General features: G+C 37.9%; 2 protein-coding genes across 11 annotated transcripts in view; one reads left to right on the top strand and one right to left on the bottom strand.

Annotated features, from left to right (window-relative positions):
- vipr2 (vasoactive intestinal peptide receptor 2) overlaps positions 1-1,429 on the bottom strand; it is a 63,449-nt gene extending 62,020 nt beyond the window's left edge. Inside the window, exon 1 of the mRNA XM_022681137.2 lies at positions 1,039-1,429. Coding sequence (XP_022536858.2) covers positions 1,039-1,092 — 54 coding nt within the window. The 5' untranslated portion in view covers positions 1,093-1,429. The remainder of the gene's footprint in view (positions 1-1,038) is intronic.
- zmynd11 (zinc finger, MYND-type containing 11) lies at positions 511-25,680 on the top strand. Of its 10 annotated transcripts, XM_022681107.2 has the most exons (17): positions 511-630; positions 3,944-4,163; positions 12,384-12,515; positions 12,608-12,767; positions 13,329-13,352; positions 15,030-15,191; positions 15,819-15,899; positions 16,027-16,119; positions 16,895-16,982; positions 17,070-17,125; positions 17,293-17,370; positions 17,471-17,589; positions 18,499-18,724; positions 19,375-19,443; positions 19,543-19,842; positions 20,684-20,869; positions 23,369-25,680. In XM_022681107.2, exons 3-17 carry the CDS (start codon positions 12,400-12,402, stop codon positions 23,489-23,491), a joined length of 1,881 nt encoding a protein of 626 aa, XP_022536828.2. In that variant the 5' UTR covers positions 511-630; positions 3,944-4,163; positions 12,384-12,399; the 3' UTR covers positions 23,492-25,680. The 10 variants fall into 10 exon arrangements, with proteins under 10 accessions (XP_022536828.2, XP_015456879.3, XP_015456878.3 ...); XM_015601393.3 differs by lacking the exons at positions 511-630; positions 3,944-4,163 and adding an exon at positions 9,512-9,671 and having other exon boundaries at positions 15,822-15,899; positions 19,546-19,842; XM_015601392.3 differs by lacking the exons at positions 511-630; positions 3,944-4,163 and adding an exon at positions 9,512-9,671 and having other exon boundaries at positions 15,822-15,899.
- Positions 25,681-26,000: the final 320 nt, after the last annotated feature.

The raw sequence follows: 26,000 nt of genomic DNA, 5'->3' as shown, positions 1-26,000 counted from the left end.
AATAATAATATTTTTCTTTTGTATCCTACTCAATCAAAGAAAATTCAATAATTCACTTTTTCAAGATACAACAAATACACATATTTTCAGATTTGTTCTCAGACAAGAGCGGAAAAAATAATGACCAAATGAAATTTAACATACAACTTAGATAATTTAACGTAATTTAATAGATAATTTAACGTAAATTACAAATATATTACACTTAAAACTTCTGTGCTCACTGTAGACAGTCATATTTGTGATTTATTTTCAATAAAACAGACAGACTAAAGGAGCGGGTATATGTCTGCATTTGGCTAACCTATGTAACTATAATATCTCTAAACTACAGGCGCCCACTGTCGACCGCGTTTTGGTTTTAACCACCCGTATTCCGACAAATCGCGCCTATCTGCTCTGCGATTGGCTAGTCGTGTCAAACCACCTGCGCTTGGATTGGACAAAGTTTTTTCGGCATGGCTTTTTAGCCAATCATAACTGGAATAAGGCGGGAATTGTAGGAATACGGGCGGGGGAGGAAAAGGCGATGTCCAAACACCTGAATCACCGCCTTTTAGACACAGCGGCATTCTTTCGCTCCTTCTCCACCACAACAGCCATGACCCGGTTCCTAGCAGCGCCCCGGGGGTTTGTAGTGGTTTCCTTTATTGTGTTTAAAAGGTAGTTAATTTGGTTGTGGTTACAGAGCTAGACTACTAGCTAGTGAAAGTACTCACAGTGTAGACAGCAGAAGGAAACGGGGGCACAGCTGAGAGAAAGTGCCGAGGAGACGGTGGATAGATATTTACAGGCTAACGGCACAAACTCAAATTTACACAATTGACTTTTTTGAAAATTAACGGCTGCAGTTTATTTAGCGTTAGCATTAAATTTAGGTTTAAAATGCGAGAAATACGCGCTTATACGACTAAAAACTAACTTCACTCCACTCCCTCCTGTAAAATATACGTGAAAGGTTGCTAAAAAGCTTGTTAAAACAATTTTAAACATAACAAATATCGAAATATTTGTAGTAATTAACGTATTTTAGCTTACCGAGCACGAGAGCCAAACTATGAAGAGAAGAAGGTAGCAGTGAAGGCGATGCATGTCTTAACGTTAGTTCTCCTCAGCAGCTCCTGGTCGACCCACATCAACTACTTCAGTAGGTTAACTCGTTAAATTCTCAGTAAATCCCAACGTGTGTATCAAAAAACCCAGTCATTTTAAATGACACACAATAAGCCCATAAAGTATCCGTTAAAAGAGAACAGCGTTCCCAGGAGTGACCCCTCGATGTTGGTATGACGAGCTTGGCTGTCAACTGAGTGAGAGAAAGAGAGAGAGAGAGAGGACAGCTGATTCAGTGAAGGGCTCCTCTAAGCTGCTCCTCCTTTCGTTAGGTTGTTTAGCAATGCTGAGAGCTTATAACTTGTTCTCTCAGCAAATACAGTAACCAGCAGCAGCCTACCCAGCTGAATTATACTGGAAATTACACTTTATCCATCAAATGTAATGTTAATATCTCATATTTGTTTAAATAATGCCTTAAACAGTATATAAAATGGGTTGTATCAAGAAAGTCCACTACAAATACAATTTTATTACTAAACAAAATCAAGCACAAGCTATTTGCACCCAGGTGTATGCAGCAGTCTGTACTAATTACATACAGATCTAAGTAACAGTGTGTGTAGCAGTATTAAAAGTCTTTATAAGGAAAGTCAATGTAAAAATAATTTGTTTCAAATTTAGTAATGTCTTTTGATCCATTTATTATGACATTTTGGCACAATTTCAAGACCAACTGCCATATTCAAATGACGTAAAAATGAAAAATTGAGATTTTTTTGCTTAATAATGATAATATTGGCAAATTAAATTTTTAAAACTACATATTATTTTCACAATTTAGCAACTAGAATATCTGTCTTTTTCTTACATAAACCCAAATACTAGATTTGTTTGAATACAATTTCAATATCTATGAACTTATTTTCCGGTATGAATTATCTTTATTCTAAAGTTCACAGAATAAAAGAGGATTCGCATTGCTTTACAACCACACTAATGTAAGTCCTGGGCTCTAGGCACTTAGCTATATTTTAACAGCAAATAAAATGTTCCCAGTCATTAGGGTGTACTGCATTGCAAAGTTTTAGGTTTTTAAGGGGTAAATTTAGCCTCCCTGTCATGCAAAAGCTACTTGTACCTGGGAGCAAGCAAATAGTCATGCCCAACAAAATATCATAAAAGAAGAGCACAGCTGCGTTTCTTTTGTAGACAGTTTGACCCAATATTTCAGATTTTGTTTTTTTTATTATAATTGCAATACATTAAAACTATAAAATTTTATAGTTGCGTTTTTTTAACATACATCAACTCATGCATTCATAAAAAAAAGCTGTTTCAGGTGTTATTTTGTCCCATTCTTTCTGCAAACTAGTCTTAAGTGCAAGTGCAATAGTACAAGGTAACATTCTGTGTCAACACTGCAGGCAGGCCAGTCCATTACATGTACCCTCTTCTATCACAGCCATGTCTTCCTGTGCAGTATGTGGTTTTGCATTGTTTTATTGAAAAACACATGGACGGAAATTATGTAATCTTGAAGGCTGCACATGTTGCTCCAAGATCTCAGTGTACTTTAATGCATTCAGGCTGCAACACATATGTGTAGTGACACAACCACATACCATATTTTTTCACTTGTTGCTCTTATCAGTCTGTATGGTACTTTTTCACTTTGGTCTGGAGCTCACAACTTAATTTTCTCACAAAAAAAGATCTGAAATACTGCTTTGTCTGAGCACAATTCATGCTTTCACTGTGATGGTCTGTCGTAGGTACCTCCAAACTCAGAAAGGTCTATGCCACTTCTGGACATGGTGACCATCTCATAAATTTAAAGTGGTCTTTTGTAATGTAAGTCTGTAATGCAGCAGTTGAAAGACGTTTGGCAAAGTACTCCCTTGCTCATATTTTGGCAACTACTGCTGAATAAAGCATGATATACCCTGTTTGAATTCATTAAATCATTAATTAGTTTGTGTATGTCAGGATTACTGGCCCATAATTGCTCCTTTCCCAACTTATTTGAAATATTTATACTCAATATGGAGAAATAGATGTATATTAATAAATAAAATGAAATTGATCAGACAAAATATGAAATATATTGCATTCATACTGTCTGAAAATAAATGAAAATCACAATAAAATATTGTGTTCAAAATATTAGCTGTTTTAGTTGCATTTGCCGTTCTGTAATGTACTTTTTTAGGTTTGGAGTTATAAATGATGAAACAGAAAACTAAAAGACAACACATACAAGTAAATCAGTATCTAAAGGACAGTTTCACCTCAATGCCTTTTACCATACCACATGCACATCAGAAAACCTACTTTACTACATTTCAGCTAAAGTATGTAGAAGTACTGAAATATTAACATTATTATTTACACAGACATTATTTGGGCAATTCAGACCTAACATTATAAGGTTTTTACAAAAAAAGCACAAATCAGACCCTGAGAAGTGTCGAGATGTGTAACTGTGATAGTGTTAAACATCATTTAATTTTAATTTAATTTAATTCATGTTGTTTGATTTTGATTCTGCCATGAAATCATTACACTAATACTCATCATCTTGCAGTTTAGTATCTGTAAAAATTAAGCAAGATGAAAAAGAAGTTAAACCAGCAAGGTCTTAGGCATTATATATCTATAGTAATGATATTTCACCATACTACTGTCAGAAACATCTTTAAAAGTGTGGTCAGTCAGAAAATGAACCAATCCTTCTGTCAATCATTAGCCACATTTAGGTAGAATAACAGCAGTAGTAAGCAGGCTCTTGTAACTCAGGTTTCAGGAATAGCCTGTAAAATGTTAAATCGGATTGCTGGATAAGATGTAATGCAGTTGTGAAGTGTATAACAGAAGTGATGTTCTGCAGGGATGGCTTATATTCCTGTCTGAGAGAGAGCAGGCCGACAGGATCTGTAAGAATCGTCGTCTGGCCACAGCAGATGGTGAGAGTGACAGCAAGAGGATGGAGAAAAGGCTGAAAGTATTAATACAGAAAGCTGAATCTAATGTGCAAGCAGGCCCTGCTTTAAAATATCAGTGCATTTCTCATCTTCCAACGCACATGCTTTATGGCACCTTTTTTATTGGTAAGTGCCCACTTTTACGTTTTTTTTTTGTATATCTCCCATTGTTGCTTTGTCAAGAAAAACAGATTAGAATGTAGCAAAGAGGAAAATCATTGACCTTTTTTCTGGGCCTTATATTTGTTGAGGCGGTGCAATATGTACCTCAGTTTTTCCTTCCTCAGGTGTCAAACTTCAAAGCTTCCTGGCGTTCACTGGCATGGTGACGATCGATGAACCATGGAGCCTAAAGTGAACAAGCAATTTTTTTTGCCTGAGTGACCCCTTAGCTTTCCGGCGCAAAAACCGGCACGGAGAGAGAAAGTGTGAAAATTGACATTTCTGATTTGGCACATGGTGTGAAACCCCAATCAAAGGATTGCTTTCATTCCTCTTATTAATCAGCAGGGCCTTTGTGCGTGGGTGCCAGGATTGAGGTGACAGTTTAATTACTGATCTGAAACTGTCACTTTCCGATTACTTTACTCAAAAGATTCAAAAGAGGTTGTTACCTTTGAGCTAGGGCCTTTTTAGTTGGAGAAGGACAGAAATAGTAAATTCATTCATCAGTGCATTCAAAGCGTTCCTGTGCTAAAGCAATGACTTTTCTTTTTTGTCAGGCCTCTGAAAGTTCTTTGAGCTTAGGTAAATGACTCCAGTCATAAGCTCTGCATCATCTTTGGAGATGTGTGCAGTGTGGATTACAAGGATGTAAGAAGTCAAAGAGCATGGGGAGCATTCATCGCTCACTGACAATTAAATCGGCCTTAGGGTGACATACCTGACCCGTAGATCCAGTAGCACTGCAGTGCCCTCCCCCCACTGAGAAAAAGGGGGTCAAAGAATAAAAGACCAGAGCACACAGTCTTTTACTTGGTAAATTGAACTTTTTTCTATGTCGGTTGTTACACTGACTTCCTTTTTGCATACTTTGAATCTACAAAAGCAGAACATTTTTTCTTCCATGTAGCTGTAAGAGATCTTTGAAATTCCTTTTAATTATTCATCACCTTTTCTAGCAGAGGAATTGCAAGGCCTACTGCTCTTGTGCGAGAAAAAAGAAAGACCAGGTAGTATGTCAGTGAGCCCATAGGCTTTAAACATGCAGATTTAATACTTTTTATATTGGTTTTATATGCTCTTTATGCACATGCATGGTTTACCTTGAGAAATTATAAAAAAGAGTGGTCTGAGGTTCTTAGTAAAGAATTCAAACCATGTGTTGTCTTTTACATCAAAGCTTAAAATGCTTGTGCTGACATTGGTAAAATTTTAGTTATAATAAGGTTTAAATTAATAATAAGGTTTAAATTAATATAAAAGGTTTAAATTAATATAAAAACTTAAATAAAGAAAAAAATGGAATTTTAAGGACTCTTAATTTCCTCAGGAAAACTAAAGAATTTAGGAAGAACTGAAATGGGCTCACGAAAAAAAAGCCTGTAAAGGCAGAAAATCTGGTTACAAGCTTAAATTATTATTTGCAACTTTTTAAACATTCAGGACTGGTACCACACAGTCTACTCATCACTTACATGATATCAGCATGGTCATGTTCAACTACATTAGAGGTATGGATTATAAAGACCTGACACAACAGTGACCTCTTCTGGTGGCTTTAGCGTCAAAACAGCATCATAAATCACTCTTGAATACATTTCAAGAGAGGATTAAGGTTAAGTCTTAGAAGTATAATATAAACATTTCATGCTAACATTGTGAAAATGCGTAATGATAAATCTACTGTTAAACACCTGCAAATACTCTATTACTTTATATTCTGCATTATTTGCGAAAGACATTTCACTCAGCAATAGATAAATTCGGTACAACTTATTTGTATTACACTTTTTATATTATCTTCAAACGTTCTTTACTCTAAAGCAGACCATGTTTGTAGAGGATATATTACAATATATTATATATATTATTATAGGACAAACAATTTATAAAGTTATATAGTTTTTTTTTACGTTACTTGTATTAAATGTGAAGCCATACAGATACAAGTCTTTTTCTGGCATTTCTGCAGTTGCACAAGTGATATTACCAAAGAGCAAAAATAAAAAAATAATTTGATTTAAAAATGCATTCAATATGTTCCTGTTCATAGTTAGGAAGTGGGGAAGATGTAGGAATGTCATTTCATTTGGACAAACAGTTTAATATTTTGTCACGTAAAGCCTTCAACAATAAAATAAATTCCATTCTTTTTGTGTTACAAGGTAGGTCTTGTTTGGTAATGTTTACCCATGGATTAGAATTATTTGGTGGGTTTGACATTTCTCGTTCCTTAGATTTTCTCCTCTCGACCATTAACATGGTTCCACATCAAAAACTGGCTCCAAAAGCCTTGTTTCTACTTCAATAATAGAAGCAACGATAAACATTTTATCAGATGTTTAATTGTCTGTTTGGGCTTTTAAATACTTTGTTGTGATATTAAAGAGAAAAAATGTAAGCACAATCCTCTCCAAGAAAATCTGGCAACAGGAGGCCTCTGAGGAAACTGTGAAAGTTTGGATGTACTGTGACCCAGCCTTCATTAGGGTTGCTGCGTATTTTAAAACAGCTGAATACTTTCCACTGCAGTGATATTACTACTGAATCAGAATAGTAATCTCCAGCATCTGCGCTTGCCCCAAACCCTTTTGTATGCACGGCTGGCTTTTGAAACGGCTCCTTTCCTGTGTTTACTCTCTCTGCACTACCCAAGACCCCTCTCTGTCCTGTTATGACATGCAAATGTAAATAGTAGAACCCAGGATTGTCCTGCTGCATGTGTTCAGCAGCATTAAAAATAACGGACTGCAGTGTTTGACAGTGGAAACTTATCTCTGACAATAGGACAGTTAAGAAGTGAAGGAAAGTGCAGTGACCGAATATGTAGATTAATGACTGACAGCTAAAACAGCTAGTGACCTGCTTCATGTATTCATGTTCATGTTCTGCATGTACTAAAGTATAATTTTTACATATTTGAACACCGCTACGCAAATATTTTGGAATCACTATTCATTTTAAATATTGTGAGCATAAAATGTGGGCACTATGCACATAGAAACTGTAGATATATTTCTTTATTGGCAGGGAAAATCCTTGTATCTTCATTTTTTTTCTTTGACATTTTTACATAATCTGATAGTCATTCTTTAAATGTGATTATGGATGGACCAAAAAAAAGCTCTAAAATTACTTTTTCTGTTGACATTACATTAAATTCCATGAAAAAAAGTTTTTTTTATTCTTCTGTAAAATTTACTTATTAAAGATACAAGGTTTTGCATGACTGATTATTTATTTCTGTAGGTTTTTAGTCAGAAATGCAGCCAAATTAATAAAAATACAGATATTTTATCACAGTGTTGCTTAGACATTTCTCTGAAACATAACAAAACATTCAAAAATATCAGTTTGAAATTCAAACTGATATTAGCTTTCATCTTAGCATATGTTATTTAATAATGACTAATACAATTTCAATGTTATAAAGTTGTTAAAGTAGAAAGTATGTTATTTAATATTTAAAAATTTGTGGAAACAAGACATGTTAAAATCACTCAACTCTGTTTGACTTTCTGAAACAAAATAATACTGTAATGTGTACACAGGTATTATCAACTAAATTAGTTTTACTTCATTGAAAACAATGACTTTGAATGTATATATAATTTATATTATATATATATTTTGTAATTTTTACTTTTCATTTTATTGTAACCCTACTAAGTTGGACTCCTTTTCATTTTAACCTGTATAGTAAGATAATGTTTGAGTAATGCCATACAGGAACCATTTCTGGTTCCATAAAGGATTTGTAATGAAGATGTGCATATGAACAACCTTTGTATGTTAGTAAGTAACATTTATATTGAATCTTGCTTAGAACATTTAGAGAACCACTGCACCTGCCTCAGGTGTGTTGCATAGACATTAAATAGACATTGGACCTCCAGGACCAGGGTTAAGAAATACTTTTATGGCCTTGCTCAAATAACCTTCTGAAACACTTTAAAAATGTATCTGAGTAGTTTTAATACTGTTACTAATGCAAGACCAGAATGTAGCAGCACACCTGCTCTTTAACCAACCAAAACAGATACGTCAGCCCACTGCTTATTGAGCTCCACTGGCTACTGATTGCTGCTTGTATTGAATTCAAATCCTTTATGATTGCCTATGAGGTAATGACGGAACAGGCTACCACCTAAATGCACTTACCTATATGCTCCTAAAGGCTTATGTCCGCCCTGGCCACTGTGCTCGTCCAGAAAACGACGCCTAGCTTTAGGGTTGCCACCCGTCCTGTATAATAGAGAATGTCCTTTATTGGCAGTTAAATATTGCGCCCTGTATTGAACCAATATGCGAAGCGATATTTATATTATATATATATATATATATATATATATATATATATATATATATATATATATATATATATATATATATATATAATATGTAAAAGATGGCAACCCTACCTAGCTTTGCCAAACATTTTTCCTCCCTAGTTCCCCAGTAGTAGAACAAACTAAAGCTGGAGCATCCCTTGCTACCTTCGAGAAACTCCTAAATACTGAGACTTAAAAGAGCATTTACACTTCTAACACCTCTAACAAACTCAATACTTTTAACCTTATTCCCTGCCCCCCCTCCTTCTGTCTTCTTCTATTCCACTATTACCCTTCTGGCTACTTTCAGGCCCTTTTGCCTTGATTTTTTGTTTATGTCCTGTACCTCATAATTGGTAACTCGCTAAATATAATGTATGATGTTGATGTACTGCAGTTATGGTGATCTAGTTTTATGAGCTTCTACTTCTATACTCTTTCCTTTTTCAGTTAACCTAGGTGTTAGTGCTCTTTCCTCTCAACACCCATTTGTTTTGGTCGACCGCCATCTTGTGGTGATGCCACTGAGCACTGAGTTTCCAGTGGCATTCCTATAAGCACAACACACTGCATCAACTCCTTATATTCATCACTTCTCACAGCACAACAGTACATATTGTAATATAATATTAACATAACACAGAATAGATAGAGAGCCAATAAGTAATGTATAATAATACTAACTAGCTTAATACCAGGAAAATATAGTTAGTGAATTCTATGTCTGTAAGAAAACACAGGTACACAGCAGAGCAAAGCCTTGAAGCAGATATAGGGGGTTCAGACATGATTTTACTCCAACTCTGGGGTGTGTAAAAAATACATTGTTAATGTGTGTGTGTTTCTTTGTGAATGGCATGTTATCAAGCTAACCCAGGTTTGCTAGTATGGTCTGTTTCTGTGTACGTGCAGCCTGCAAAAAAGACAGTAGACAGCAACGCTCGGTGCGGCCGCTAGAGCTCTCCAGCGCCCTGAACGCTGCCTGCCTGCCTGCCTGCCTGCCTGTGTTTACCGCCTCGAGTGGAAGTGGGGCCGGCGGGCCTGGCACCGCGCTCCCCTCACATTTCACCCCACTAATCACCGATGTGCGCGTCGTGAGCGGGACTACAAGGCGAGGCAGTTCATTAGCTATCAGACGGTGGTAAGTACGAGCGAAAACGGTGTCGATTCGACCTCTTTCTCGGCGTCTGGAGCACAAAACAAATCCGCTCCCAACTGCCTGGTTTTGTCTCGAAGCGAGGGAGGAATATCAACATGGCGTCCGATTAGCTTTGCTCTACACTCTACAGTGTGGCTCGCTGTGCATTCACAGCAGTCTTTCTCCTCATGTTTTAACGTTTGACACCGTTCACCAGTGTGTTTTTGACCCCATAGATACTTCAAAACGGTCTTCAGTATCTGGTGTCTCGTGTAATTCACCTCATGGGAGCTTTGAGCAGCCTAGCCACCGTTGTTTCTCGCTGTCCTGTCGGATTATGTCTCAGAAACAGGCAGGGAGGATCTACGCGTTGTCGTTGTTTTTACTGCTAGCTAATAAAACTGTCATTTGGTAGAGATTTAGCGAAACAAGCTGCAGTTGTTTGTGCAATTTATTTTGTAGAGCTGGTTGCTAGCTACTTGGTTTTGACTTCACCTGGTTCTGCATTCCTCCAGTGGGGGTCTGGTTGGTGTATAGTAGCTAACTAACACTATAGCTAGCCCCTTTAAAGGCTTTACCTACAGTCAGAACAGTTGGCTTATATATTGTGTCCTTGATCCTCATCGATTTATTATCTACATTTTCCATTATCAGTAGGTACATTGGTAAGTGGGTTTACACGTATTTAGCCCCAACATTGCGCAGCCAGTTTAGTAAAATCTGTGACTCAAGTAGACCTAGTACTAGTATTAGCTTAGGTAGCTAGTTTTTGTGCACTCTGTTCTCAATTCGTCTTGGGAGGATTGCCAGAATTGAGAGAGTGTACAATAAATATCTAGCTATAGCTATATATCATATATATTGTTATGATTAGGACTGGCTTGTAAAAAAACAAATGAGCAGAATAGATCATGCACCATACTGACCATATCAAAATCTGACACCTGTATGATTTAGCTGCATTTTTTCAGATGTGTAGTTTCTCCTAATCATCACTGTCACCACCATCAATACAAAGCTTCATATTATTCAGTATAACTCTATATTTGATACTTTATTATTATTTGTTGTGTATGTATTTTAATGTTTGATATAACAGTAGGTATCCCCATTCCTTTGCATTCTGTTAAATTAGGGTTTGAGTTCCTGACAGGGCACAAGTCACTATACTTCTTGGGATTTAATCTTAATTGAGATATTGTCTAAGAAAGGAATTGCTGCATATGGTATATATTGTTATGATTCTATTAATGGTCTCTGTAGGTTGTGCACCATTGCATTCATAGCTTGGCACTGTGGGTTACTGTTGGCTGCATTTTATTCTTTATTTTCCAGTCAAGCTGGGTAGTCTCTCTTAAACATCATTATCACCACCAGTACAGAGCTGCATATTATTCAATAAAACTATTTGATGTTTGATATTATTTATTAGGAATATGTTTTAATAGTTGGTATAACATAGTAAGTAATACCATTACACACCATGCAGTAAACTGGGGTTTAAGTCTCTAAAAGAGCAGACACAATATTTACTGTACTTACTATACTTTAAAAAAAATAATCCCATTTTGGTTTTTGACCATGATTTGGAGGTTGCATGACTTCCAAATATTTCTTAAATTTTACTTCTTTAACTTATAAGATGTAAACAGAGTAATTTAGAGTGGTTTAATTTGATCTGTTGAAACATGTACTCCTGCATGCTTTATGTGTTTTATGTATAATGCTGATGAAGATAAATAGTATGGCTGTTGTTCAGTACTATGACCTGCATGTAGCTTTCTGCTATAATATATATTTAAAACATATATTTAAGATCTTGCCTTAAAATTATATTAAAGCATTGACCCAGGTATTGGACAGTTTATTGCTAACCACTTTTTGTTTTAACTGTTTGTAAAAGTGAAGAGGCATTTAACACCTAAGATATCTATTTCCTGTCATCACAACTCTAAGTACGTCAGACATTTCCTTTTTCTAAACACATTTTACACCAAACCACTCTGAATTATATTTGACTATTGCAATGTATTTAAAAAAAATAGTAGGTTGGCTCAATTCTGGCGATAGAAAGTTTTTATATATATTTAGTTTCATATTTAGTGGAGTGGTCAAAAGGTGTCTCAGTTTTTGCTAAGTAAGCAATATTATTGTGCAGTATTGGGTTCCTGGGCCCTCTGAGTAATGAGTGGCATTGAGTGTTGCTCACTTTTACATTTTTTGAAGCAGCTTAGAAAACTATGAGCTATAACCAGTATGAATTTTTTATGTTTTGTGCTATCTAAGGTTATTTAATGTTAAGAGATCTTTTGTCCTTCCAAGCAGCTAACAGGAAATTAATTTCTAGTTTCAATGGATAACTGGCATTTGCTTGTCAGTCAAAATTATATTAAGTGTCATATAGGAGGAGGAAATTGAAATAATGAAGGCTTTTTTAATATGGTATTTTGATGATGAAGAAAGTAACAGCACAGAATGCAGTCCTGGGGTGGTGTGGTGGTGGTGGTGGGGGGGTGGGGTGCAGTTATTGAGAATCAATTTAGATTTTGGCTAAACATTTCTGCCAGAACTGCCTAAACATTAATTTTGTCAACAATATTGGAGATGTTCTCACTGTTAAATCAATAAGTTTAGCTTTAGATCATTTTTCATACATAACTGTCTGCAAAAAAAAAACTTGTTTTCTTTATCTTGTCATGATTTGTCTTTTTGCAGGTTGGAACGGGCAGCCATGTCGCGGGTGATGAAGAAGAGGCAGGCCGACCCTAAAGTCGTCCAGTATGTGTGGTCAGCCATCGAGGTCATCCGTAACCAAAAGCAAATCGCAAATATGGACAGAATCTCAAAGTAAGCCCCATTTGTTCCTGTGAATTTATAATTTGAAATTTGATCATTGGAGCAGGAGATGTAGTCCGGTTTGTTCTGATGTTTTGTTGCAGGTATTTAAGCCGCGTGTACGGTATGCACCCGAAAGAAACGGCCAGACAGCTGGTGCTTGCGGTGAAGGATGGCCTAGTGGTGGAGACCCTCACTGTGGGCTGCAAAGGGTCCAAGGCAGGGGTTGAGCAGGAGGGCTACTGGCTGCCAGGGGATGAGATGGTAAGCTAGACTGAAGGATTTGCGCGGTGTATGCTGTCCATTACTAGACTTATGTTTTGGTTTGGGGAAACAGCACTTACTGTTGAAGACTGATGGTTTGCATGGCCCTTTATTTGATGCATATAGCAATAAAGAGAAATGTATATATTCTAACCAACCACAGACAGACAGACAGATTTCCATCAGCTTCACAGTAATTTGGTAAAAAGTTCTTAGCTCATGTATAAACACTTGAATCTTCCTCACGTGCTTTCAGTGCTCGAGGGGCAGTATAGTTTCACTGTTTTTATCAGTAGCTAGTGAGATTCCTCTCCTGCATGAGAGGCTGGTTTTAGTGCAGTCAATGTTTGTTGGACTGTGCCTCAGAGAGTAGAGTCTGTATTGTTTCTCTCAAAGAACTTCTACAAATTGTATGTTCAGTCAGTGGCCAAAGGTATTATTTCCATTTGAAGCCACTAATTAGACACTTCACATGTATTTAAATTACACACGCTGAAGCCCATTGGCTACAGTCAGATTTAGGATTTTAAGCAATGTTTTCTGGATCACTTGCAATCACAGGAGCAGATGTCTGAGGGAAGCAAGGTAGGCTGACATTAATTTGCTGTGATTTCTACTTACTAACTCAATTTTCCCTGTAGTTGGTAGTTTGTGTAGCCTGTGCACAGTGCAGCATTTGAACTAAAAAAGGTTTTTGTCAGACCAGTGCTTTAAATCAAAAGTTGTTTTATTTTATTATTGTTAATTGATCATGTTCATGAAACTAATGAGATGCTGAATCCTCACACCGGCATCAGTCCTAAATGAGGATTCCATCTAATTTCTCTATATGCGAAGAATATAAAATTGCTGTTAAACTAATAAAATTACATTTACCTGAATTAACAAGCTTTCTTTAGCTTCAAAGCTGTTCTGTGCACAGTCATCCCTGTGAATCTGTTTTGTTACTGAATGCCTAGTAGTTGTTATCTCTTTATGCTAGTTAGCTCTTTGAAAACTCTTTTGCCCCAAATGCATACAAAATATTTTGATACGTTTACAAAGCCAGACTGATGAAAAGATGGATATTTTGAGCCTAAACTGAGGATTAAGGTACTAATAATAATTATAATAATAACAGTAGTGCCCCCTAAATGTTTAATTGTACATAATTGACTTTAACTTAAATCATCCATTTTTACAAAGCAATCAATTATGTTGTGCAATTTTACAAACAAGGTTTCTTCTTTTTTTTTTTTTTTTTTTTTTTTTAGCCAGGCATCTTAAGCCAAAAGTCAAGCTTGTTGTGTAGGAGATGACCTAATAGACATTTATCCAATTTGTTGCAAAAAAAAATCTCAAATCATTGTGAAATTACTCTCATTTGTCCATCTATTCAAAACATACCCTCAGCAGCCTCTCCCAACACCAATATATATCCAAACACCGATGGAGACGCACTCCAGAAGCTGAGTGAGCACTGCTTTCATCAGAGTTCTCACCCTTAAGTGTTCCAGCTAAACATCCACACACCTTCTCTGTAGCTCTACCAGAAGTACAGTGTGATGTGTGCACAGTTTGGAGCTGTTTCAGCTGCAGGTCGCCTTCCTTACCCTGAAAGTGCTGAAAGCAGTTTGGATAGCAAACATAAATAGCGTTTGTGCTGCCAATAACAGAGGTAGAAGGGTTTTTGTGTTACTGGCGTGTGTGTTGGTGATGCTGGTGGTGAGTCTCTTTGAAAAAGTGTTGTTTTTTTTTTTTTTTTTTTTTTTTTTTTTTTTTACATATATTATTATTATTTATTTTTTTTTAAGTGTGATGGGCAACAATAGAGTCATTCTAAAGGCAGTGGTGTGAAATGTAATGAATGTGAATGTGGCATGTGAGAATGTGATTGAGATTATAATATCTGTATCGGTGTGGGTTTAATTTACATGGTCGTATTCACTCGAACACTAAGTAGACTTCTTAAGGTTGTAGTGTGAATTTAATACAATGCAAGTCTATTAAATATGATTCAGATTATTTATTATTATAGATTAAAACTTTTAAAGTCTTCAGTTCGAGATATTGACCATTTAAATTGAATCCATGTTAAATAACCATAAATATTGTGCATAATGACAAGCAACTATACCTTGGAGCGAACAGAAATGACTGTGATGTAGCTGGCCCAGTCCTCCACTTTATCTCGTCTGATGGGCGGAGCTTGTGCAGTCCGCTGGTCTGCAGGGCGGGGCTGGGCGGAGGGCGATGCGCATCACTGTTCTGTGTGTGTTATAGGAATGGGAGGCGGAGAGCCACGACTGGTACTGCTTCGAGTGTCATCTGCCCGGCGACGTGCTTGAGTGTGACGGCTGCTTCCGTGTCTATCACCTACGCTGTCTCTCCGAGGAGCACCGGCCCAGAGACACCACCTCCCACTGGCAGTGCACTATCTGCAGGGTAGGCACATGCATGGACACACGACAGGCATTGCAAAGAGAGTGTGTGGGAAGTGTTTTTATTCTTTTCTATGTGATCAGTCATTGCAAAAAATCTTAGTCAAGTGGCCTTACTGACCTTGTGAAGATGAAGAGTATGAAAAGCCTGGACCAAATCCAGTTTGTGGTATTATCCACAGTCTTAAATCTTTAGGTTCACAACAGGGCTTTTGGCAAAACCTTGAAATCCATCACTCTGTGTGATGAAAAACATCTGTATTTTTTGTGTGTGTATGGATACAGTTTTGATCATGCAGTTGCCTATGCCATGACGAATAGGAAAATTGTAAAGATGTGCAGACGATATGAGACAAAATTTCTATGTTGGTTATGTGTTAGCAATAAAGCTTTATTTGAAGTAATAGTTTTAATATTGTTTGTACAGTTAGTTGTACCCAGGGAACCCATTTAGCGAACCAAGTGATTTGTCTCTGTGATCGTTGTCGAGTAGCTCACAGATTCAGATATGTGATGTCTAGTTTATTTCTTTGGTGGTAATAAACCCTTTCATACAAATTAACAAACCTGTTACTTTTTAGAACCTCTTAACCATTAGTGGTCTAACTTGTTTTGTCTTTTTGTTTGCCAGCAGGGTAGCAAAAGGAAAAACGTTGGAAAACAGGAAATGGCCACATACCTGAAGTTTATTCTTGCACGTATGAAAGAAAGAGTAAGTTTATAATATTATTCTTATCATATATGAGTGTTTGTTTTTCTTTTATTTAGTGGATTTTACCCATATTACTCACAGTACACAGAGCATATTATCAGACAGATTTCTCTTTGATGTTCCTCAGGCTGTCGACCTGCACAAGAGAGGTAAAGAGACAAAGCAGCCGATGTACAAGAGGCTGATCCACACAGCGCTGGATGTAGACAACATTCAAGAGGTGAGGATGATGAGACAAAAATGAAGTGTGCCAGAACTATAGAACATGCAGGGAGGAAACCTATCTCTACTTCTTTAAATCTCATTTGTGACTGCAAACAAGTTTTCATTCAGATAACAAATGCTCAGTATTATTCATATTAAAAAAAAATGGACAGAGACAAATAAAACTATTTAGTGTAGAACAATCCAGACATTTTTTTTATTTATCACATTTTATTTGGTAATTTATTTATTTAATGACTTGGGAATAGGAGTAAGGTTTTGTTGGAATAAATGGATCGATCCATATCTTGTCACTTTTAAAAATGGTACATTTTTAAATGTGGCCTCACATTAAGCAATAATTGTGACATTCAGTAAGACATTTGACATAAGTCAATAAGACATAAGATGTTTGAATATGTTTTGGGGAAAAAATTAAGTACTAAATTAAATATGAGAGCATATATATATATATATATATATATATATATATATATATATATATATATATATATATATATATAATTATTTGTTCAGGACTTTTTTTTCAAATGCTGTTTTGACTATTAAAATGTCAAAAACTGTTTCAAAGGTGAACCCTACCCCTAATCATTGCTAACATTCAGTCATTTTTGGGTTTAGAAGCTTTTGCATAATATTAGAGCCTGATTATTTTGAGTTTAAATGTCTAAAGCATGCAGTAAATCAGAAACAGATTTGGATACACTTTATATCAATATTTTATAGAGTGTTTCTGTTGTGTTCTCAAACACCTCTTTTTTCACCTGCAGAACATCTCTGAGGGAAAATATAAAAACTTTGAGGAGTTTAAAGCAGATGCTCAGCTTATCGTCCACAACACAGCTATTCTGCACGGAGGTTAGACTAATTATATTGGGATGCTGGGAATACTTTATGTAGTGATGGGTGTGTTGATTGCTAATGCCTGGTTTTATATTCCTACAGCACATAGTGATCAGACTGAAATAGCCAGACTTCTGTACAATGACACATGCCATGAGGTAAGAGATCAAATGGAAGATTAGAGATAAGATTAGATTCATTCAACCTTTGTATAGTGTGGTGTAGGGTGTTTTTTTTTTTTGTCTGTGTGAAGTGTGCTGCGCTGTGGGTGGAAATGTAACTTTTGTTATGTATCTTTTTTTTGTGTTTTTTTTTTCCCCCACAGTTGAACGAGTTACTGTTGTGCAGAAACTGTTTTCATCTGTCCAATGCGCGACCTGACAACTGGTTTTGTTATCCATGTGTAAGTGCTGGACTAGTTCTACAGCCCCTGTATGAGCACTGGGCTAGTTTCCTGTTACTTTTTGTCTTTTTGTTGTGACTGAAAATTGCTTTCTGTTCAGTCACCCAATCACGAACTGGTATGGGCCAGGATGAAGGGCTTTGGATACTGGCCTGCAAAGGTTATGCAGAGAGAGGGTACCCAGGTGGACGTGCGCTTCTTTGGCCACCAGCATCAGAGGTGAGGGCTACTTTTACACCATCTGACTCAAAAATCCTAGAATAGTAAATTAAATATAAAATTGTAATTTACATTTTACAGTCTTTGCATACACTCACATTGGATGTTATGACAGATTTCTTCTGGATGTCTTTAATAAAAAATACAAGAATTGGTGTAATATTATAATATTCGGCTAAGTGCCCCTTAAGTTTTACCTTCATCCACACATGGTAGCCATCAACAAGTTTCTGTCAGAATTCTGGTTAGATATTTGACCACTCCTTGTGGCAGAATTGGTGCAGTTTGTCAGTTAAATTTCCATGTTATCAAGTCATGTAGGCCAGCTTGAACCATTCTGCAAACATAAATTTGGGGTCTTTTTCCTGTTGCAACATTTGATTAGGTCCAAGTTTCAACTGTTTAGTGGATGGTTTGAGGTTATGCTAAAGAATTCAGAGGTAGTCCCCCTACTACATTAATTAAATATATCCATTTCACAAACAGAAAAAAGCTCTAATAGCTGGTTCAGTTTTCTTGGGCTTGGAATTCTTCATTCTAGTCATTTTGGTTAAACAACTTTGTCCTATTTGAGCATAAAACTGTAGTCAAGAAGGAGCTTTCTTTGTCCATGTGGTCTGCTGTAAACTGTAGTCAAAGCATCATACCATTTGCATTGTTTCCTCAAATGTCAATGCCTCTAAACTCTAAAATGCATTATTATTGCAGTAGGCATGCCTGTTCCCTTCCAAGGGACCAACATATTTATGCAAATGTGGTGTTTGCTCCAGGGCTCCTATCCCATTAGATAAGTTGCACTTTGCACCCAGTGTTTTTGGTGGCCATCAGCAGGCTTCTGGCAGAATTCTGGTTGGATATTTGATAAGGTCCACCCATAACATATTGATGCCAGTGTGGTGTTTGCTCCAGGGCATGGATCCCATCAGACAACATCCAAGAGATCTCAGTGAGTGTTCAGCAGCTGCAGGTGAAACGCAGCGCAGGCTGGAAGAAGGCCTGTGAGGAGCTGGAGCTGCACCAGCGATTCCTGCGAGATGGACGCACCTGGAAAGGTAGGCCAGAGGAGCGCCCAGAGCAACAGGAGGAGCGTCAAGATGAAGCTGAGTCCAGCATCTCTTCCACTAGTAATGAGCAGGTGAGTAGAACCGATGCACGGAAGCTGTTGTTCTTGCTTCCTGTAAATTTTTTTGAGCTTTAAGAAATGCAAGATGCAGGCCCCCCCAAAAAAACATCCACAAAACGTGCTGATTATGTTATTTGGTGTGGAATCAAATTTTAGAAATTATCCTTTGAAAAAAAAAGAAAAAAAAAAGAAGTTATCCTTTAATTGAGATTAGTAAATATATTAATATTATATATTACGTTACATTACATTTCATTTGGCAGACGCTTTTGTCCAAAGCGACTTACAATAATGAAGTACAAAAGTAATAGGAATTTAGATAACCCATTTTTAGATAGGGCTTAAAGGAGGTCGAAGGGAAATAAAGGGATAGAGAAGTGAAGGAGGGGAAGAAGGAAATGGGGTTAGAAGTAGTTGGTGTGTTAGAGGTGTTAGGAGAGTAAGTGCTCTTTGAAGAGCTCTGTCTTCAGGAGTTTATTAAATATATATAAACTATATAATATTAATAATATATATATGTATATAAGACTGTATATAAGTTATAGTGTATATATAATATAATATACGTATATAATTTTTTCTCTTTGAAGGGAAAATGTTAACATTCACTTTGATCATTATTTTTTCATACTCAAACCCTCTTTTTTCCTTGTGTCATTTAGTCCAAGGTTAACCAGGAGCCCAAAGCCAAGAAGAGCCGTCGTTCTCAAGCCCCTGAACCCAAAGAGGAGGTAAAATCCTTTCAGAATGCCTCACCCAGGACTTCAGTGTCCGTGTACAGTATATCAGTGAGAGTAGTACTGGGTTTCCTCATTCCTGTTCTGTGCCAGCAGGAGCATGAGCCCGAGGTAGAGGCGGTGAGCTCCAGTCAAGAGATCCCCACCACAATGCCCCACCAGCCCGAGCGCTTGTCCGTATCCACACAGACCAAAAAGTCCAACTCCCCTTCATCATCATCGTCCTCGCCTTCGCCCCGGATGCTACACCGCGGCACACAGACTGTCAACGAGGGCAGTTGCCAGAATATGTGTCACGACAAGTACACCAAAATCTTCAGCGACGTTAAGGAGATGATGAAGGCCGAGAACAAGCGGGAGACAGAGCGGCTGCTTAAAGAGGCTCTGGACAAGGTGAGGATAATTCTCACGGATTTCAACTGTTTCCTATTGATTATAGATCAATAGGAGATTGATTGTAGGGTTATTGTTGTTGCATTCTTGGGGTGACAATAGATATGGAATATTTTCAATAATTAAATAAGCTTTAACATTCATATATGCACTGACATGCCAGTAGTAATAGGAGAGCAACATGTAAATTGATCACTAATTAACTCTAAGCATAGTTCGGAAATGCCTACACCTCTATCTGGGTTGTAAGGTGCTATCGTGTGAGTGTGGCTGAACACTGGCCAGTGTGCACATGGGCAAGAGTGATGAACTTTTGAAGTGTTAGCAAGGCCTGATAGTGAGAGTGTTACATTTCAAAAGTTTTGCATCTGCATTGTCCCTTGTGTCACAGGAATACGTCATAGAAGGCATTACCACCCACAGTATACAGCACAGTGTGTGGTAATAATGTCAGTAAAGCTGTTGATGTCTGTCTAGAATTGTCCATACAAACAGACAAGCAGCTCTGGCTGAAATATATCCATGGCAAAACTGGAGGCCCCACATGTATATCCTACAGGTCAGTGCAGAACTCTGTTGCTTCCATGGGACAGGACAAAGGTCATGGGGCACAATACTAGTCCTATCAAATTACATTTGTCAGGGCAGTGTACATTCTTAAATCTCTCAGATTACAGTACACTACAGAAAGCACAGACTGTAATAGAGATTCTATTGTTTCACTGATCGTTGAAGTAGTAACGTGTAATCTTGTCAGTAGAGAAAGTAGCAGTAGCAGTTCCATTACTGGAAATATTGGAGCATCTCTGGTGATTTCTGTACTTTTTCTTTGCTTACAAAGCTGCGAAATGAGATGGAGGAGGAGAAAAGGCAGGCGGTGAGTAAAGCGGTAGCCAGCACTCAGGCTGAGATGGAGCGCAAATGCAAGCAGGTGAAGGACAAGTGCAAAGAGGAGCTGATGGAGGAGATGAAGAAAATGGTGAGCCAGCACAAGCAGCTTATCTCCCAGACCAAGAAAAAGCAGTGGGTGAGTAAACTAGTCTTATAAAGAATGTTTTTTCTGTGAGACATGCTTTAGAATATTCAGCCGATCGTGATGGTTAAAAGACCTGGATGTTGGAATGTCAATAAGTGTTCTTTTCATTACATTACATTACATTACATTACATTACATTACATTTGGCAGACGCTTTTGTCCAAAGCGACTTACAATAATGAAGTACAAAAGTAATAGGAATTAAGATAAACCATTTTAGATAGGGCTCAAAGGAGGTCGAAGGGAAATAAAGGGATAGAGAAGTGAAGGAGGGGAAGAAGGAAATGGGGTTAGAAGTAGTTAGTGTGTTAGAGGTGTTAGGAGAGTAAGTGCTCTTTGTAGAGCTCTGTCTTCAGGAGTTTATTAAAGATAGTGAGAGATTCTCCTGATCTGGTAGTAGAAGGTAGTTAGTTAGAGGTGTTAGGAGAGTAAGTGCTCTTTGAAGAGCTCTGTCTTCAGGAGTTTATTAAAGATAGTGAGAGATTCTCCTGATCTGGTAGTGGAAGGTAGTTTGTTCCACCATTGGGGAACTCTGTATGAGAAAAGTCTGGATTGCTTTGTGTGAGTGTTTGGCAAAGCGAGGCGACATTCATTGGAGGAGCGCAGCGGCCGGGAGGTAGCGTAAGCCTTCAGGAGTGAGTGCAGGTAGGAAGGAGCCTGTTCTGTCATCATCTTGTAGGCGATTGTAAGAGTTTTGAATTTGATGCGAGCATCAACTGGTAGCCAGTGGAGCTCAATGAGCAGCGGGGTGACATGTGCCCGTTTTGGCTGGTTGAAGACCAGACGTGCTGCTGCATTCTGGATCATTTGGAGTGGTTTTACTACGCAGGCCGGGAGGCCAGTTAGCAGGGCATTGCAGTAGTCGAGGCGTGAGATGACGACTGCTTGTACCAGGAGTTGGGTGGCCTGTTGCGTCAGAAACTGTCTAATTTTCCTGATGTTATAAAGCACGAAGCGGCAGGATCGAGCAACTGAGGCCACATGGTGCGTAAAGGAGAGCTGGTCATCAACCATGACACCCAGGTTCCTAGCAACCTTTGTCGGTGAGAGAGAGAGAGTCGATGCTTATAGAGAGGTTGTGTTGAAAAGCTGGTTTTGCTGGTATGACCAGAAGTTCAGTCTTTGAGAGATTTAATTGAAGGTGATGCTCCTTCATCCATGAGGATATGTCAGAGAGACACTGCGATATCCGTGCAGAGATTGAGTTATCTTCAGGTGAGAATGACAGGTATAGCTGGGTGTCATCAGCAAAGCAATGGTAGGAAAAGCCATGTGAGTGGATAACCTGACCAAGAGAGGCAGTGTATATTGAGAAGAGAAGGGGACATTGTCTGAGATCCCCATAGTTGAGTATAGTTAGGAGGAAGTCGTGGTTGACCGTGTCGAAGACAGCCGAGAGGTCCAGCAGAATGAGCACTGAGGACTGGCCTGCAGCTCTAGCAGTTTTCAACGCTTCAGTCACAGACAACAGGGCCGTTTCGGTAGAGTGTCCTTTTTTGAATCCAGATTGGTTCTGGTCCAGGAGGTCATTCTGGGAGAGGAAGCCAGAGACCTGATTTAAAACTGCTCTCTCAAGTGTTTTAGAGAGAAAGGGTAGTAGTGAGATGGGTCTGTAGTTATCAACCTGGGCGGGGTTGAGAGAAGGCTTTTTAAGCAGTGGTGTCACATGTGCTTGTTTGAAAGCAGTTGGGAAAACACCAGAAGTTAAAGAGGCATTGATGGTGTGAGTGATAGCCGGAATGATTGCAGGTGCGATGGTTTGTAGTAAGTTTGAGGGAATTGGGTCAAGCGGACACGTAGTAGGACGGCTACGTGTTAGGAGAAACGTCTTTTCTTGTTTACAATAAAAGATTGTGTTGAACTGCACACATTTATGTGCATGTCTATAGATTTTAGATTACATTTAATCATTTTAAATTTATTTATTGATAAATTATCTGTCCATGAGCTTTGAAATGATCTTTAGGATGTTTATTGGTACCAGTTGACAGGACTGAGCCAGTCACTGCTGGATAAGTAATAGTGATGATCTTTGTAGGAGTGGGTGATATGATAAAAATATTTCATCATGGTATTTAGAGACATGTGCATGATACACAATATTATTCATGGTTAAAATTTAACCCACATACAAAACCCAGCTGATTCTGTATAGTGGTATATATTCAAAATGTGCTGTACTCTATCAATTTGACATGTCATTGATCAGTCTTCTTTAAGTTGTGATAAAAATGTACACTATGCTATTATATTTTAATATTTATTTCTTCAGACCATCATCTATAAGTAATGGACCTACATAAGTAGAAAATGTTGGATGTGACCCCAGAGTGATTGGTCAGACCAACATTTATCTTAAGTAAAGTGCCTGAAGTAAATGTAATAGACAACTGCATTTAAATCAAGTGTATTGAGCTTCCATTGCACATAAAAATGTAGACCTGAAATGCTGCTGCTTACTCTCACACTGTGGCTCCCCCTGTCTGTCAGTGCTATAACTGCGAAGAAGAGGCCATGTACCACTGCTGCTGGAACACCTCCTACTGCTCCATCAAGTGCCAGCAGGAGCATTGGCACGCCGACCACAAACGCACCTGTCGCAGGAAGAGATGAGCCGCAGCCAATCACAGCACGCCCTCTTACCTCCACCCATCTATCATGCCACGCTATTGGATGATTCAGTTTTTATTTTCTTCTTCTTTCTTCTCCCTCTCACCTCCCGTCTCCCTAGTCCCTGGAGTCAGATGTTTTATAGCAGCGTTTGAAAACCCACTCGCTGTAGGACACACTCTTTCCTCAACGTGGAGGACTTCTCCTATCCAGATCTGACAGATACGGGCAGGGCGCTGAGGAGAGACTTTTAGTTTGGATTTTACCTTTGGTTTTTCTTTGGTCCTGTAAATCTCTTTTGTTTGCTGTAAAATGAAAAGAGCCTTGCTTGCCTACAAACTAACTGAAATGTGAAGTAATAACCTTTTTAAACATGTGATTCTTAATCACTTGCCATGTAGATATTTTGACTTTTTATATAAGCGGATGGTGTTTGCCTCCTGTGTTGATTGACATTGGTGGTGTTTTCCTCTGCGCTTGGTTTTTATTGATGGTTGTGATGTATCATCTTTTGGGAACAGGGTTCAAGATGGCAGGTCGTTTCTGTCGGGGGAAAAAAAATACAATCTCTTCCATTTATGAATATGCACATTTCATGTTACACTTTAAAAATAGAAAGATGAATTTTTAATGAAAACAGATTATTTATGTGCTAATTTTGGGTCCATTTTCTGTAGCTAAAGTGTTATAAATCTTGGCTGAGTGAAATCTTAGTGAGGTTTATATGTGTGTGTGAAACACATGACCCCCCTCTCCTCCCTTACAGCCCTTGTGTTTCCATATTGCTTCGCTTGTGCACCCTAATGCTACCTATGTTGCTTCCGTATGGTTGGAAAGAATAACTGTGTCACTTCCATATTTCAAGATTCCAGCTAAGCTGCAAGGGAATCTAATATGATCAGAATCATGAGGTCAGTTTGTACAGAGATCAATGTAAATTATGCATTTTAAAAATGAATTTTAACCTTTTTTTTTTTAATTTCTTATAAATAAAAAAAGCAACTTATACCCCTTCCCTTGACAATTCAAAGTTCTCACTAGACTAGGAAGGAGCTGTGCAGGTCGGTTCTAAGAGCCTCCAGGGTTCTGCTTACACCTGGTTACTGCATGTGTCTTTGTGTATCAGGATTATATCTGGATAAGAGCAAGCCACTTAAATGCAAGTGTAAACACACCTAAGATCAATACAAATTCAAACCACTTCAGAAACTGATCAGAGTTATTTAAGCCTGATTATATTAATGTAAGCGCATCCGTCTCTCCAAAATACATTAAACAACCAAAACTCCTCTCAGTACAACCAAATTACCGGTAATAACAGCCAGGCAAAGAGTAGATCTGTGTACACCATCCCACACATCAGTCATTCAGTCTGACTTACTGTAGATGCATTTGACTATTAAGTTCAAATGTCTGTGGTTCATATCTTATCAGGGTACAATCCAGATACTAGTCATATCAAGTGACCAGGTGTAAAGCTAAGACTTTGGGTATTGAACTGGTTCGGTTTACCAGTCTGTTCTCAAGGTCCTAGTTTTGTTTTTGCACAGATTTGTGAGTATGTGAGTGCAAACGTGGTCTGTCCCTTTTCTGAATCAGCAGGTGCTTTCTGAACCATGTGTGTGTGTTGATGCACTTGAGTTTTCCTTCTTTCTCTCGCTTTCCACGTCACTGTTGCACTACGTGTAAATAACTGTCTGCCGCTAAACGTGACTATTTGATGAGGTTTGCACGTTAAGTAGCATTATGTACATTTCATGAATGCATTAACTCTGTATTTGATAAGTCAATCTGTAAAAAAAAAAAAAAAGAAAGAAAAAGAAAAGTGCGATGGGCAATTGTTTCATTCCAGTGAGCATGAAAGCCGTTCTTTCCCATTTGTTGCATTTCGTCACTGAATGCAGCTTTTTTTTTTTTTTTTTATAACGTAATTTGAAGTCACGTTGCGAACCTTCTTCTTTTGTTTAATTTATGTGGGGGGGATACGAGTGACTACTGAAAGTACGGCCGAGGCCCAGCTGACAGTCTGCACCAGGAGTAGTCTTTTCTTTCGTATGTGCATACGGATTAATGTGATGTGAAAGTTCAAAGTCCTGCCCTTCCCAAGTGTCTCTGGATCTAGAGATGCCCCACTTGCATTACAGTATGTAACAGTACTATGTATAAACAATAAACACATCATCATGCGGTGACAGTGACTGTGAAAATCTCTTTGCAGAGAAACTTATGTTGGTCTTTGTTTTTCTTTTTATTATTATTTTTCTGCTTTAAAACAGAAAATTCCGAACAGACCAAATCATAAGGCAAAAAAAGCTTGGTCAGGTGGTAGTAGTGCCTCCTGCCATTATTCTTTGCAAGAATTCAGCCTGATTGGCCTTAAGGGGGTGCTGTAAAGCACACAAAGTACTTTGCTTTAGACCTTGTAGGCAATAATGTTTTAATCTAAAATATAGATTTTTTTGTTTTCCTCATTCATTGTCTAGTCTTGGGTTTTTGCTTAAAAATATGTAAA

This window comes from Astyanax mexicanus, chromosome 1, assembly GCF_023375975.1.
Source record: "Astyanax mexicanus isolate ESR-SI-001 chromosome 1, AstMex3_surface, whole genome shotgun sequence".
NCBI classification, from domain to species: domain Eukaryota; kingdom Metazoa; phylum Chordata; class Actinopteri; order Characiformes; family Acestrorhamphidae; genus Astyanax; species Astyanax mexicanus.
Note: the sequence above shows the minus strand (reverse complement) of the source record. Positions and strands in the feature narration are given on the sequence as shown.

Bases quoted from the DNA above. Each gene is read 5' to 3' on its own strand.
- zmynd11 (XM_022681107.2), top strand. From the start codon at position 12,400: ATGTCGCGGGTGATGAAGAAGAGGCAGGCCGACCCTAAAGTCGTCCAG. The intron at 15,192-15,818 runs GTAGGCACATGC...TTTGTTTGCCAG, and splicing joins GGCAGTGCACTATCTGCAGG to CAGGGTAGCAAAAGGAAAAA. The intron at 16,983-17,069 runs GTTAGACTAATT...ATATTCCTACAG, and splicing joins CACAGCTATTCTGCACGGAG to CACATAGTGATCAGACTGAA.